At 52.3% G+C, this 15,887-nt stretch overlaps 1 protein-coding gene across 5 annotated transcripts in view; it reads left to right on the top strand.

Annotated features, from left to right (window-relative positions):
• The window catches only part of PPP2R2D (protein phosphatase 2 regulatory subunit Bdelta), a 44,321-nt gene extending 32,482 nt beyond the window's left edge, over positions 1-11,839 (top strand). Inside the window, exons 5-9 of one of the 5 annotated variants that reach the window (XM_082424672.1) lie at positions 1,417-1,594; positions 3,182-3,346; positions 5,605-5,774; positions 5,848-5,939; positions 10,980-11,839. In XM_082424672.1, coding sequence (XP_082280798.1) covers positions 1,417-1,594; positions 3,182-3,346; positions 5,605-5,774; positions 5,848-5,939; positions 10,980-11,259 — 885 coding nt within the window. In that variant the 3' untranslated portion in view covers positions 11,260-11,839. The remainder of the gene's footprint in view (positions 1-1,416; positions 1,595-3,181; positions 3,347-5,604; positions 5,775-5,847; positions 5,940-10,979) is intronic. The other 4 variants (XM_082424675.1, XM_082424673.1, XM_082424674.1 and 1 more) reach the window with 4 other exon arrangements.
• The last annotated feature ends 4,048 nt before the right edge of the window (positions 11,840-15,887 follow it).

The following is a 15,887-nucleotide window of genomic DNA, read 5'->3' as shown; positions in this document are numbered from 1 at the left end:
GTCTCGGCCGCCTCTCCCCTGCACCCGGCCCGGCACGCTCCCCCTCTCCAGGGAGCCCCCTGCCTCCCAGCCAGGCCTGCTTCTCCACCGCGATGCTCACGTCCGTCCCGGCTGGGGGAAGTCTGTAAGGGCCTCTGAGGCCCAGTCTTCGCCCTGGTCAAGGCTGCTGTTCTACAATTAGCCTAACCAAGCTGGTCTCGTCGGGGGCCGTGGCGAAGCATGTGACAGGTGTGAGGTCATCACAGTTGCAGAGTGGGGTGCGGTGGGGGAGAGATCGCAGGCCAGGTCACTCTGTATGTGGATTTACCTTTGTGAGTTCATGGACTCCTTTGAACTTGAAGAGGAAAACAAAATTTTGAAAGGGGAACAGAAATTTTGTTCTCCTCTTATTTTGGTGCCAGAAAGGGGCTCTTTCTGTTATCCGTATTACAGTTGTCTCGCATTTTGATTAATTAGAGACTTGTTAGAGGGCATGACGGGTCTGTCCTGTCCCTCGTGGAACCAACAGCTCCTGCACCAGAGGAGGGAAGCGTGTGCTCAGCACTTGGCTGGTTTAAAATGAGGGGAGTATTTTTATACATGTTTCCCCAAGTTCATTTTTACAGCATTTTGGCTGGAGAAAACTAAATTAAGGGATTCTCTCCTACCCTTTCTAGGTACACTCCTTGGGTTTTTAATTTAAAAAAAAGCACACTTCAGTTTTTTGTTTTGATTTTAAAGCTTCTCTAGATGTCAGTGATGTTGGGCTTTTTTCCTTTTTTTCTCACGTGTGACACCGTCGCCCACGATTGTGCCTTGGGCTGTGGCCACTCTTGTGCTGGCTCTTCCCTCTCGTCCTTCGCCCGGCTGACCTCTCCTCCCTTTCCCTTTCTGTGCGGACGTCCCCTTCCCTGGGAGCCCTCCTCACCACAGCACTCATCGCAGTCGGGGTTTCTGTGCCTTTTTTAAAAAGCCTTTTATTGAAGTATAACGTACGTACCCGACATGCCTCTGCCGTCTAAGTGAGCAGCTCCGCTGCCGTCTGCAGGCTGAACGTGCCGCGTCGCGGGCGCCAGGTCAGGAGAGGCCTCTCCTGTGCTCCCCCCGCCCAGTCCCTGCACCCCGCACGCCCAGCCCTGTTGCAGGGCGCGGGGGTCGGGGGGCGACGAGGCGATGCGCCTGCTCTCACTCTGGAGTCCGTGGCTGCGAGGCCAGAGGAGGAAGGGGGGCTCGACTCAGGCCCCACATCAGGCATCAGTGTCGGGGGCCATCTGCTTACCGAGCAGCCAGAAGCTGTTGCTTGTTTGGAGTATTGTCTGTACATACTGTTACTTAACTGTGCATACAGATTTGTTCCTTTTTGTTACCTACTGTAAGTGTTCTGATTTTATGCTGCTGGGATCTTTGTTTTGAATTCCTGTTTCCTTCCATTTTTAGGTCCCAATATTGAAGCCCATGGACCTTATGGTAGAAGCAAGTCCACGGCGAATTTTTGCAAATGCTCACACATATCATATAAATTCCATTTCAGTAAATAGTGATCATGAAACATATCTTTCTGCAGATGACCTGAGAATTAATCTGTGGCATTTAGAAATCACAGATAGAAGTTTTAGTATCCTTCATCAGATAGATATCGCAACGTTTTTATAGGATTGTTCTTGGATAGGTCATTCTCATCTTCATTATACCCCTTTGTCTCAGAGTCTGTCCTTTGTCACTTTTTTCTCCTGTCGGAAGCTCACATTTTCTCTCAATGATTTGTGAGGACTCTAATTCATGAAGGGTTCATTTATGCAGTCGTATCTTTCGTGGTTTTCTTAAAGATTTTGTCCCACCGTCATGCTTCAGATGCCCTTCATTGCATCTGAGACCATACAGCATAGAAACAGGCATGTGCTTTCTGCTATCTATTAGCACTTTTATATATATACATATATATAATGCTTTTTTGGTTTTGTTTTTTTTTATTTTTGGCTGTGTTGGGTCTCCGTTGCTGCACAGGGGCTTTCTCTAGTTGCGGCAAGCGGGGGCTACTCTTCGTTGCGGTGCGGTGCCTTCTCTTGTTGTGGAGCACGGGCTCAAGGCACGCGGGCTTCAGTAGTTGTGGCTCGTGGGCTCTGGAGCGCAGACTCAGTAGTCGTGGCGCACGGGCTTAGTTGCACCGCGGCATGTGGGATCTTCCTGGACCAGGGCTCAAACCCGTAGGACGTCCCCTGCGTTGGCAGGCAGATTCTTGACCACTGCGCCACCAGGGAAGTCCCTATCTGTTAGCACTTTAAAAACACCTTGGATCCACTCACAGGGGCCAGTTGGTGCCCTCGTGGCGCCTCACCTCCCACTTCGCTTTCAACCCAGCTTTGCTCTTCGGCGAGCTCTCGCGTGAGCTGGGGTGCCGTTCTCTCATCTGTGGGCGTGGCTCCTTCCCCAGCTGGGCTGTGTCCTCACAGGCCTTTGCTGACCGGTCCTCCAGAGCCTGCTGGCCACTCTTCTCGGGCACTCGGCCCTGCGTGCCTCGTATGCTTCCGCGGGCTCAGCCTGGTGCCCACTCTGCCCGGTGGCCTGGAGACAGCCACGACGGCGTGCCGGGCAGTGTAGGGCTCCAGTCCCTCCAGGGTCCCTGCCCACGCTGTCTGATGTCTGGAGACTTGAGCTGTAGTGTCACCAAGTTTTTTAGCTTCCTTAGTTGTCATCTGTTTCTGCTATCCTATCTTGGCCCAAAGCCAAATTGTACACTTCCTTGTTTTTTCAGTTGAGTGATTTCTGTATTTGGCAACCTACCATGTGATGTTGTTCTGACTACTTAGAGCAAGCTCTTGGTGTCTGATACTTAACAAAGCAGAATCTTTTGGAACCTGGCAATACTCGTGTGTCTGTATCATTTTTGTGGATGTTAGTATGGGACTTTTGTGCAGATGGGCACTTGCTTCCTTATCTTTTAATGTGTGTTATGTTGCTGGGAAAGTCTCTTCCTAGAATGCTAGCAGTAGCAGCGAGATGAAGGCAGCCCTCGTGTCTGCATGGATGTAGCCCGTCGGGCACGTTACTGGAGTCTGATTAGTGTATTAACGTAGATCCTCTTACCTGTGTGCTCGCCCGGCATACAGTACGTGTAATCGCCTCCTGCACACCTAACCTCTGAAACCTCGTCACGTGGGTCATCTCATGCCTGCGAGCGCCCTGCCTTAACTGTGCGCTTCAGACATCGTGGACATCAAGCCGGCCAACATGGAAGAGCTGACGGAGGTGATCACGGCGGCCGAGTTCCACCCGCACCAGTGTAACGTGCTCGTCTACAGCAGCAGCAAGGGGACCATCAGGCTGTGCGACATGCGCTCCTCCGCCCTGTGTGACCGACACTCCAAGTGTAAGTGCCGGGCGTGTATATAAACGTCCCGTCCAGGGCCCGTGTTGTCTGGGCGCTGAGCCACCTCCGAAGACTTAGAGGTGCTTCTCGTTACGCGTGTGCCTGCGCAAGCAGAGACCCGGCCTTGGTCCTCGCAGCGCTGCTGAGGGGATGCGGAGCGACAGGCCCGCTTCTGTGGCGCCGCGGTGGAGCCCGCAGGTCGCTCCTGCCAGCGCTTCCATGCGGCGTCCGACTCCCTGGGTGGGCCCAGTGAGAGCCCCTTGTCGCCTCCACCTCTGTGCACTAGGACCTCTGCTGAGGCTGGAGACGCAGGCCACCTGAGACCTTTCTCGGCTCTCGGAAGGGGCTCTGTTCCCAGAGAGCTTTGCTGAACCTGAAGCCAGTTCCCTCAGGTGAAAGTCTAGGCTTTCATCCACTGAGTCTTGAAGTCCTTCTAGGTGAGGAGAGCTTTGGTTTTGTTTTTATTTTTAGCCATAACCAACAGGCCCTACTTTGTAGAAAACCAGAAGTCTGTGTGTCACAAGACATACAGAGTGTGTCCTGGGAACCTTGCCAACACGTTCCCAAGTACCGAGCAGTGACGCCATCCCAGCCCAGAGCGCCACGGGTTGTCGTGTTCTGGACACTTGGTCCTGCAGCGAAGTCAGTGTATCGGTCAGTCTGTCCAGAGTGTCTCCCGTCGTAAAGTGGGGCAGCTCCAGCAGAGCCTGATGGGAAGTGTCCTTGATGACTGGTTCTTAGGAGCCTTTTTGCCTCGTTCTGTCTCTTTTTGAGGCTAAAGTGTAGGGGGAGGGGGGTTTTCTTGCAGTTTTATTTTTTGGTTTTGGGGGTTTGTGGTTTTTTTTTTTTTTTTTTTTTTTGGCCACACTGCATGGTATGTGGGATCTTCCCCAGTCCGGGATCGAACCCGTGCCCCTTGCAGTGGAAGCGCAGAGTCTTAACCACTGGACCGCCAGGGAAGTCCACTATAGTGTGTTTTTTTGTTTTTTGGGGTTTTTTTAATAAATTTATTTATTTTAATTATTTATTTTTGGCTGTGTTGGGTCTTCGTTGCTGCTTGCGGGCCTTCTTTAGTTGCGGCAAGCAGGGGCCACTCTCCGTTGCATGTGCGGGCCTCTCATGGCGGTGGCTTCTCCTGTTGCGGAGCACAGGCTCTAGGCCCGCGGGCTTCAGTCGTTGCAGCACTTGGACTCTAGAGCACAGGCTCAGCAGTTGTGGCACATGGGCTTAGTTGCTCCGCGGCATGTGGGATCTTCCCGGACCAGGGATCAAACCCGTGTGCCCTGCATTGGCAGGCGGATTCTCAACCACTGTGCCACCAGGGAAGCCCCTATAGTGTATTTTAAAAGAACTTTGTACTTTAGTAGAATTCCTGCAATGAAAAATGAGTCTTTTCTAATGTTTGGCCTATATTTTCAAGACAACACTCGTGAATAACAATTTTAGATTCCAAGAGTAGTCTTATTTGTCAGCAAAGTTACTTATTTGAGTAAATGCTCAGTATTGCCACCAGCTTGCTTATAATCAACTTCAAATGCAGACTCAACAAACATAGGTTCCTACATTAAAAAAAGAAAATCATAAGCCACTGCAAATGAAAGGAAGTACAGAAATCCTCACCCAAAGTTCACCAAGCCACAGGCTCGACAGTGCGCTGGGGGCTCTGGGGTCTGGCGCATGGGCAGGGGGCGAGTGAGGGGGCACTCGAGTTACTGCTGAGAAAGCAGAAGTGTCAGGGAAAGAAAGGTCTGCCAAGGAAGCCTGTAGAATCTTTCTGAAACTAGTAGTTTGGTTTTGTTAGCCTAAGTCTGGACTATTGAATAGTGAAGGAAAACCCCTTTCCTGACGGGCTTTGGCAGCTGGGACTGTTCGGTGTTAAATCTGACCCAGGCGTTCGCGGCTAAGGGCCGGGCCCTGCAGCGCACTCGCAGCCACTCGGGGCATCGTGTCGGCATCTCCTGTAGCGCCCTTTGCATCTTTCTGAGCCAGGGACGGGATGGGACGCGGTTTGCTAGGGACTGGCGTTCCGAGGATCTGCAGGGAAGCGTCAGGTTAATGCAGAGGCCTCAGCAGGCCGCACTCAGAGCGCCCGAGCAGCATTCTGGGTTGCAGGCCAGGGCCTGGGTGAGCCTGGGGCCTGTGCTTCAGGAAGATGGGAGGCCGCAGCAGTGCCAGGGCAGGGCCCGAGTCTCGCTTGGACTTTAAAATGATTTGTTCTCTGGTTTTTAAACAGAAGCTGAAAACATTGTATTTTCCAGTTTTTGAAGAGCCGGAAGACCCCAGCAGTAGGTCCTTCTTCTCAGAAATAATCTCTTCTGTGTCCGACGTGAAATTCAGCCACAGCGGTCGGTACATGATGACCCGAGACTACCTGTCGGTGAAGGTGTGGGACCTCAACATGGAGAGCCGGCCTGTCGAGACCCACCAGGTGAGGCCGCGGCGTGGACCCTGCCACGCCTTGCACGCGACCGTCCCTCTGACCTTCCTGTACTTCCATTAAGGTCCACGAGTACCTTCGAAGCAAGCTGTGTTCCCTGTACGAAAATGACTGCATCTTTGACAAGTTTGAGTGCTGCTGGAACGGCTGCGACAGGTGAGCCCTGCGTCGTGACCAGGCCCGAAGCACGCTGATGTCCTCAGAGGCGGGCCGGGCTGCCAGGAAGAGTCCCGATGGGCTTGGTTCTCCAGGCCGTCTGGGAGGTGGCCGCAGCAAGGTGGAAACATGGGGTGTCTGAGCACACTTCTCACCTTGCTTACGATTCCACCTGTATTTAAACAGCAAGCGTAGTACGAGGTTCATACTGGCTGTTTTTAAAACGCTTAGTGGATGATAATTTCTTATTTTTTGTTATTTCCAAGATGAGTGAAAGGAAGGCGGTGGGGAGGTTAGTTACTGTGGCCTGTGTGGGGTGGCCACGTTCCAGTTTGCCTTCGGGGACAAGTGGAGGACGAGACCTCAGAGCCGCTGCTGTGCTTGGACAGAGTGGCGGTGGCTGGTGTGAGTCCGTGGTCTGCCTCGTGATGAGGCGGCCAGAGGCCTCCGCCACCTGGCTGTGCACGTCCTGAAGGTGATGGCGGTGCTGCCGAGAGGTCTGTGTTTCGTGTTCTACGGAATGCCACGCTTCACGTGACGGAAGGAGATGCTCTTGCATCGTCTGTGATGGGTTCTGTGCCGGCTGCTGCTTGTCAAGGGTGTCAGTGAGCAGAGGACCTCGCCACTTCCGGCGAGGGACTGACGGACGTTCTGAGAAACGCTTTGGCACAAACACCTAGCAACATCAGATGTCACGCCACAAATCTCTTCGTGGGTATAGATGAGCTCACAACCAGTAAGGCCAGGAGTGAAGAGGGAGCAGGAACTAGAAGGAAGCCCTCCTTGGCCTCAGGGCACCAGCTGGAACCAGGAACCTGCAGCCCAGGAGGGTACAAGAGCTGTGGCCCTGGACCCACACAGGGTTGGCAGTTGAAACTGGGACCCTCGGGGTTATGGAAAAGGCATCCATCTACGTTCAGATGGGTCCCAAGGGAAATGTATCAGTCTGAGACCTTGGATTGGAGTGGATGAAGTCCCCTGACCTTTGTGACCATAAGCCTCCCTCCCCCCCAAGGACATGTGTTTGTATTTGTACTGACCTGGAGAAGCTCACTGAGGGTAAGTCCCAGCAGACAGGCAGCCCCGGGCATCCGCACTATTCACAGGCTGACGTGCCACCTGTTAGTGTCTCCTGCTGCAGACACGGGGCCCCTGGGTGGCAGGGGACTTCACTCCTCACAGCATAGCAGAGCAGCATGAGCTCGGTCAGAGTGCCTTGGGGGTGACACAAGGGGCCTGGGCAGAGGCCGCTCACGCAGCGGGGTTGGCCTCACACCAGCACACACTCAGCTTGGGGCTCCACCGCTTTTACAGAGAGTGGTAAACAAGGCTGCAGCCCTGAGATGTGGCCCAGGTAGAGAGCACTGAAGAAACGCATTCTTGGCAAACCCACTGAAAACACGTAGGGGTGCCCGGCACCCATGGCGGACTTGTCTTTCCCAGTGCTCCAGGGCTCAGGATTTCCCCAGATTAAAATCAGTTAAACAGGAGCTCACAGGTGAAAACCACTGAGCACATGAAGGAAAGCCAGTGGGAGCAAGCCAGCAGAAACAACCACAGAACTGTGACCTCTGAGAAATCAGGTACTGAAATCATATGCCACAGAATATAAAATGAGAATGTGGAAATACTCACAGGTTAAAGGACGGAACCAGAACCTGAACATGGAACCATAAGGCCATTAAAAACCACCCAGGACATTTGGAAAAGAATCATGCAGGACTTCTAGAAATGAAAACTGTGGTAGTTGAAAAATCACTGTGTGAATTTAGCACACCCCGTGAAGCTGAAAAGATCTTGAATTAGTGAACTGAAGATGAGAAATATTTTAAGAAGAAAGATCAGGAGAGATTATCCAGGATTCAGCTCAGAGAGCCAAAGAGGCAGAAAAAACATGGAAGGTTGGAAAACACGGAGGGTCAGATAAGGTCCAACGTAACCTAAGTGGAGAGAAGTGTCCAAACTGGAGGATTGTGGAGAAGTAGCAGTTAAAGTGTCAATGGCCAGGAATTTTCTATAACTGATGAAACACTGAATACACAGATTCAAGAAGCACAGAAATCCACATCCAGATCATAATGAAGTTACAGGGCACCAAAAACAAAGAGAAGATCTTAAAAGCAGCCAGGGGAGAAAAGACCCGTTGCCTTCGGAGAAAGGGTGTCCAGACTGCGGGCAGACTCCTCGGCCCGGCAGTGGAAGCCGGAAGGTGCTTTGACGCAGTGTGTCGTGACCCCTTCTGACTCGCTTCCTAAAATCGTGTCCTGAGATAAATGATCACGCAGGAATATGCCTTACACAAGGCCCCAGACCCAGACAAAGAAATACAGCGACATTAAGACTGTAAACTTCTTTGTATCATAATGAAACAATGGAAATAAAACCCACAAAAGCACATAAAATTAACAAAGAGATGAATATCCAGAATATGTGAAGAATCGTAAGTCAGTGAGAAAGTCCTAACAACTCATGAATGGGAATTAACAGAAATGGGGGGGAAATGAATAAAAACAGTCATCTTCATTAGTAATCAGCAGATCAAAGCAACAGGGACGTCCCTTCACATCCGTCAGAGTGACGGAAATGTTGGGGTGCGTGGAGGTGGAGGCCAGTGGGCATGACCACTGCCCGTGCCCTTCTTCTGAGGCTCTCTGGCAGTGGCCGGGTGGGCTGGGAACCTCTCGAATATACAGACAAGAAAACACGTTCCAAGACGTGCCCTGGAGGCAGCTGACCCATGCCCGGGTTCCTGCCTGGGCGCGCGGACGAGGAATCGTCCTCTGTTCATGGTGTGGACCAGACGCAGTGAAAGCCGGGGTTACAGCCGCGCAGACCTGTACACGATCACACAGGTGACTCATCTGATGTCTAGAGCATGCAAGACGGTTTTGTTTTTAAGACCGTGTAACTGTTCAAAGGACAACCGTGTACAGGAATGTTCCCTACACGGTTCTTTATGCTTCGCGGTAGATCTGAGATATTGCAAAATACGTTTAAATTACCCATCCCCAGCACATCCAGAAGCTTTCTGGTGGCGCCTGCCTGTTCCCTCGCTCCTGCCAACATGCCCTGCCTTCCTGCCTGGAAGCTTGTGTGGAGTTGGGGGCGGGGGCAGGGCTAGGTTTTTGCCACCATCCCAGTCACTCTGCCTGGGACGGCGCTGCCCGGCAGTTAAGTTTTGCCCCACTTTGTCGTGCTCCTGTGTTTCGCGGTGTTCCCACCTAGGCAGCACCTGGCCAGGTGCCGGGGAAGGTTCTCATTCCCGCCATGTGGAGCAGCGGGCCGGGGGGACGTCCACGCCCACGCAGGTGCCGTCAGGACTACTGAATAATAGTAATAATTGTAATAAACAGCATGAAGGTTGGTCTGCTTTTATTTCTGTCACGCACCAGCACCTGTAATCAACATTGATAATAAAATACTCCTTCCCGAAAAAATTCTTTCATTGGTCTCTGTTCTGAATAATTGCTGCCATTAAGTTTTTTTATATATATATATAAATTTATTTATTTATTTTTGGCTGTGTTGGGTCTTTGTTGCTGCACGCAGGCTTTCTCTAGTTGCAGCGAGCGGGGGCTACTCTTGTTGTGGTGCGCGGGCTTCTCATTGCGGTGGCTTCTCTTGTTGCAGAGCACGGGCTCTAGGCACGCGGGCTTTAGTAGTTGTGGCACACGGGCTCTGAGGAGCAGGCTTGCGGGCTCTAGAGCGCAGTCTTCAGTAGTTGTGGTGCACGGGCTTAGTTGCTCCGCGGCATGTGGGATCTTCCCAGACCAGGGCTCGAACCTGTGTCCCCTGGATTGGCAGGCAGATTCCTAACCACTGCGCCACCAGGGAAGTCCCTGCGGTTAAGTTTTAATAACACAAATGTAAGCTTCAGATCAGCACGTTTGTTGCTTATCCTTTTGTGAACATCGTGTTCTGTGTGGAAATCAATGTGGGCAAGTGCCAGTTGCTGGCAGCGCTCCTGGGCCCCACTGTGTGGCCCTGCTGCGTCCACCGCCACACGGGCCCCTCCGTCCCTGAGGTGTGTGCATTCCAGGCTTCAACAGTACAGGTGAGATAAGCCAGGAGAGCTTATCTTTTTTTGTGGTGTGAGGTTGTAGACGAGGTTAATCCGAAGCTGAAGGATTTGCACAGTCGGCTCAGCCCTGCACTGTGTGAATGAGGCAGCACGCGTCTCGTGGGGCCTCAAGACCCGCCCCTGACGATTCAGGGATGGCCCGGGAGCCCAAGGTGCCAAGGAGGAGGCTGCAGGACACTGGTCTTACCCCGCCCGACAGGCCCGCTGAGGCAGGGGCTGGACGCACACGGAAGCATTTGCCAGCAACCAGCCACTCTCCTCTTAGCTGTGTAGAGAGACCAGAAGTTTCCACCAGTGTGATAGAAGCGCGTCACGGTGCTGTGCGCTTCAGTGGAGACGTGGGAAGCTGCCACAGCCAGCCTGGAAGGGAAAAGACCACGGGCGCTGCTGCAACGTCTGGAGTGTCGGGAAAGAACGCCCCGGCTGTCTTGCCCACTGACCCCGTGTCTGAGGCCCCTCCTAACTATTTATATACCTGTTACTTCACGAGAAAAACGCTTTTAAGATTAAAATGAACTTTAAAACCTTGTCTGGTCAGTCGTGAGCGAAGATGGTGACAGATCTCACGAATGTCTATTGAGCACGTGTGGAGCCCTACTGAATCAGGGACAAGGCGCAGGAGGTTAATGAGACCGTCCCCCGAGCCTGCGGCAGTGACTGTGTCGGGGTTTTTACCTTGTTTGAAAACACATTAATGTAATTAAAACTATAAATCCATTACTTTTTTCCGTTGTATTTATTTTTACGGATAGGATTATGTATACGAAGTTTAGGAAGAAATTCTCACTGCATCTCTCTCCTGACCATTATCATTTTTCATTTCTTATTTGTAAAAATGACCCTGCTGTGTAGAATTGGGGGTAGGAGAGGTAAGCAGCTCTATCCACGCGTCCAGGGCCGGGCCGGGCTGGGGGTTGGGGGTGGCCACTTAGAAGTCTTCCTCTCCTTGTTTTGAGCAGTGCAATCATGACTGGGTCCTACAACAACTTCTTCAGAATGTTCGATAGGACTACATGGAGGGATGTTACGCTGGAAGCTTCCAGGGAGAACAGCAAGCCTCGCGCCAGCTTGAAGCCTCGCAGAGTGTGTGCAGGTGGGAAGAGAAAGAAGGACGAGGTGAGCGTGGACAGCCTGGACTTCAGCAAGAAGATTCTGCACACGGCCTGGCACCCAGCGGAGAACATCATTGCCGTGGCTGCCACCAATAACCTGTACATATTCCAGGACAAGGCCAACTAAGGAGGCAGCGGGACTCGCGTCTCGTGCAGAATCGCGCCTGGTCGTTCGGTGCCAGAGGACAGGCGACATCCTCTCCGTGAAGAGCAGGGACGCCCTCCTGCCTCCGCACAGACTGCACGGGCTGGCCGCGCGGGTGCCCGCAGGCTTCTGCTTCAGCAAGGTGAGCCCTGGGTGTCGCTGCTCAGGTGAGAAGCCCGCTCGAAGCAGAGTGATGGACAGGACTCAAAAGAGGCCATTACTAAAATAAACGTATTTATTGAAGTCTGAGCCTTCCTTCCAATTTATAGACCAAAAATTAACATCCACGAGGAAAGTTGTCAGATTCAATGTCTCCTCCTGTCCAGCTCTCCTCCTCCTCCGCTGTCATCCTGGGGCCTCCACGTGGGCGGCTGCTGCCCGCCTTCCCTCGGCCCTTCTCAGCCCAGGCGGGGCCTCGGCCGGCGCGGAGATTCGGCCGAGCGGGCTCAGGCCGCTTTACTCCCATCACGCCTCTGGTGTAACCGCCTAATAAAAGCAACACACTCTAAAAAGTGTTTTTAAGTCCAAAATAAGTATCGTCTTTTTATTTGATTTAATTGCATATAATGAAATTATGCAGAATTCAACTTTAAAAATCTTTTGTCCTTCGTTAACAGAGTGGTGGAACGTGTGCAGTACTTCAAACTCTGAACGTATGTATCCACAAACTTCCATAACTTTTTTGTTTCTGTAGAAATGGTACATCTGACACACCAGGTAAGGTCTGGAAAAAGCCTTAACTACAGCTGCCTCTGAGAAAGAAAATCCCAAGGAGTAGTAACAGGATCGCTGCTGAAAAAGTAACACGTGGTTTAAAGTATGCCTCAAATTCACTGCAGTTGAAAACTTACGTGCTTTTTTAACCTTTTTAAAAGTACTTTGGGGGAAGGGTAACATACTTTTTAAAAACTGCTGGAATTATATGCATGCCTTCAAGCCAGCAAAAATTAAACAATTTTAATTATTATGTAATGCCACCAGTACCTTGGTGGTTTACTTTAAAAGTAGGTTGATATCAGAAATCAAGATTTCCTAAGACAAAAAAATACAGAGGTAACAACACTAAGTGATTGGAGCTTGCGGCCGCGAAATTTCACACAGGAGCCCGAGACCCAGTCCTCTGGGGGACGGGACAGCTGGGCTCACGTGCTGCTCTTGAAATTAAGGTGTATTTTGGTCACTGGTGATATGGAGATGCAAGAACAAATGTCTTGTCAACTCATTCCCCTGAATTCATGTTAACAGGGTGCCACGTTAGCTCACGTTACGTTGGAAATAGAGAATCAACAAGTACATTTATTTTCATTTAAAGGTAATTGTTTTACTGCGTATTGGTTGACGCAGTTCACAAACCTGAGATGTGGAACAGAGTTGTCTAAGTATCAGTCAACCCTGGCCCTTAAGGTAAAGCAGTTCTAGTAAGATGGGGTTGTATTTACTTGTTCAGCTTTTTTGACCAAAAAGTTTAATAAATTTCAGATGTTTAACCAGATTTGTACTATGTAACTGGACGACTTTTTTCCATCTTTCCTTTTAAGACGTATTTCCTACCAAACAGGAAACCAGCCTTCTGCCTCTCAGGCGGCCCCGGGCAGGAGGCGCGTGCGTGGTGGCTGCTGCCGGCCGGGCGGGGTTCCCTGTGTCCCTGGGCTCTTCTCCCCCGAGTCGGGCAGACGCCCCTCAGAGATGCTGTTGAGAAACGTGTAACTTAAGAGTGTCCAGCAGTTTCTTCCGTGTCTTTTCCATTAGACACTTCTGATTCCATTTAAGCCTTTTTCCCCTCCTGATGAGGTAAAAATCCTATGGGTTTCAGACTTGACGTTTATTTCTTCTTTATATTCTTTGTTTAAAAAGTATCTGTTTTATTTCTTGTTCTTCCAAAGCTTACCCCTTTTCTCCCGTTTAAAGCTAGAAAAAGCTAGAGAAATTTTATCTGCTCCTGAAAGGTAATTCTGTGAGTTTTTATCGTTCCTTAGAATTCTGTGCTCCTGTTTTTCCTGAAGCTTTAATGCTGTCTAGGTTGATGGCCTGGGTTGGATGAATACGCTTTATTCGTGTGTGGATTTAGATGTGCACTTTTTAAAGAACAGTGGCGGTTCTAGAAGCCAGTACAGGACAGGACTCAGAGTCTGATTTTAAACCGTCCGCCAGTCGTGGGCGTTCTCAGGATGAGCAGCAAACTCCCTCCCCCGTGGAGCTAAGTAGCCGTGGCCTCACAGCCGGGAGCCGGCCCAGACTGTCCCCTGGTCAGCGTGGTGGGGTCCAGGCCCCGCGGGCCGAGCCCAGGGCTCTGGTGCTGCGTGGCCGTCTGAGGAGGAACTGTCTGCACGCTTTTGTCAAAGGGGGTCCAGGGTTGGCGCTGAGGCTTTTTCTTCTGAGCGCGTCCGGCGCCCGCGGGCAGAGGCGGGTGTGCAGACCGAGCCGGGGCAGGCCGGGCCGGGCCGCGCCCCTCGTGGGGAGGACGGCGCTCCGCGCTCCGAGTCCCAGTCTTGAGACCAGGTGCTGCCCCGGGGTCATGATGGGGCGGCGGGGGACGGTCCTCCCATCAGGAACTGCCCACTGGGTGCTGTGCCGGGAGAAGCTTCCGCAGGCGCTGGGGGGACCGGAGAGGGAGGGAGGGGACGCCGCATGGGGCCCACCCCGCCAGGGCTTCTCCATGGGGGTGTGGATGGGGTGGGGACAGCGGGGGGTCGGGTGGGGCCTGACCGGTGCGGCCCACGGGGCTGGTGACAGCCCTCCTGTACCGGGCGGGCCACGGGCAGGCACCCGTCACGGGCTCCCCAGAACCAACCCAGCGGTTCTTGCGGATGGACACGCCACAGCGCGGGGTCACCGGGGTCCGTGTCCCACCCGAGCCCTTGGTGGAGAGCTTGTGAGCAGGGGGTTGGAGTGCCACCTTGATCTCTTAGGAACCGTGGCAGCCCTGACATCACGGGGAAGGGGGAATTGGAGACCTCAGGGTCTCTGCTCAGCTGTCGCCCCTCTCGTCTGGCAGCCCCTCCCTTCACGCCACCAGCTGAGTCCCGCGAGGGGCAGAGTCACGGCGGCGGGACGGGGGGTGGGGGACGGGCAGCTGAGATCACAGGAGTCCCGGCCGGGGGGGTGGGGGGTCCTGAAGCATCCAAGGCGACAGCCGCGGCCCAGCCTGACCCCCGCCTCTGCGCCCCCCAGGACCCGCAGAGCCCGTCCCGGGAAGGTTTCCCTCAGCTGCCCCGCATCTGAAGAGTGAGGGCTGGGGCTGGGGCCCACGATCTCCTGCGACCCCGTCAGCGCCCGGTGAGCAACTGAGAGGACTTGCTGGTCCCATTTCCCTGCTCACCCTCTGGACGGTGACGCCCGCAACCGGAACCTCAGGTGAGTCTGCATCCTGGGCACATCTACAGGGTCCCTGGCACCCCAGGCAGGACACGGGACCTTGGCCGAGGCCAGGGCTCCGGGCGGGACCCCGGCTGCTGTGGTGCTGGTTGTGGAGGCCGACCCTCACCAGGCTGCTCCGTGTTCCTTTGGGGTTTCCTGTGTGTCCTGAGACGATTCACTTGTTTGCCCCAGAGTTTATTAGCAGTAAATTATCTTTGTATATCTTGGGACATCTTTAAAAGATGTGTGTTCCGGGGACTTCCCTGGTGGCGCAGTGGTTAAGAATCCTCCTGCCAATGCAGGGGTCATGGTGGTTCAAGCCCTGGTCCGGGAAGATCCCACATGCCGCGGAGCAACTAAGCCCGTGCGCCACAACTACTGAGCCTGCGCTCCAGAGCCCACGAGCCACAACTGCTGAGCCCGTGTGCCACAACTACTGAGCCTGCGCTCTAGACCCTGTGAGCACAGCTCCTGAGCCCGTGCGCCTGGAGCCCGTGCTCTGCAACAAGAGAAGCCACTGCAATGAGAAGAAGCCTGCGCACCGCAACGAAGAGGAGCCCCGCTCGGCGCAACTAAAAGCCCATGCACAGCAACGAGGACCCAACACAGCCAAAAATTAAATAAATAAATATATTTATTAAAAAAAAAAAATGTGTGTTCCGTAAGGATGGGAAGCTAATTTGTTATTCCAAGAACTAACTTTCAGGGAAAATTTGTTTTCTAAAATCTAATTATCTGAATGCAGTGTAACTCTACACTTCTTATGAGAAATGTTGTGAGGTTGTTTTTGGTTTTCTTTTTTGAGGTGTAACTGACACAACTATATGAGTTTAAGGTGTACAACATAATGATTCAGTATTTGTGTATGTTGTGAAGTGACCACCACAGTGAGTCTAGATAACTTCTGTCACCACACAGGAAGTTTTTTTTCTTGTGATGAGAACTTTCAAGGTCTCTCTTAGCAACTTCCAAATATGTGATAGTTATTAACTATAGTCACCGTGCTGTACATCTCCAGGACTTATTTCATAACTGGAAGTTTGTACCTTCTTATCCCCCTTCTTTCTCTCTCCCTCTCCCTCCCCCCCCTTATACACAGACACTCACAAACACACATAAGCACACACAAATATACATAAACACACACACACACACTCAACACCTGCCTCTGGCAAACACCAATCTAGCTACAAGATTGGCTTTGTTTTTCTAGATTCCACATATAAGTGAGATCATATGGTATTTGTCTTTGA

The sequence above is a fragment of the Balaenoptera physalus genome, assembly GCF_965194825.1.
Source record: "Balaenoptera physalus genome assembly, chromosome: 14".
Taxonomy (NCBI): Eukaryota; Metazoa; Chordata; class Mammalia; order Artiodactyla; family Balaenopteridae; genus Balaenoptera; species Balaenoptera physalus.
This window is presented reverse-complemented; position numbering and strand designations above follow the sequence as displayed.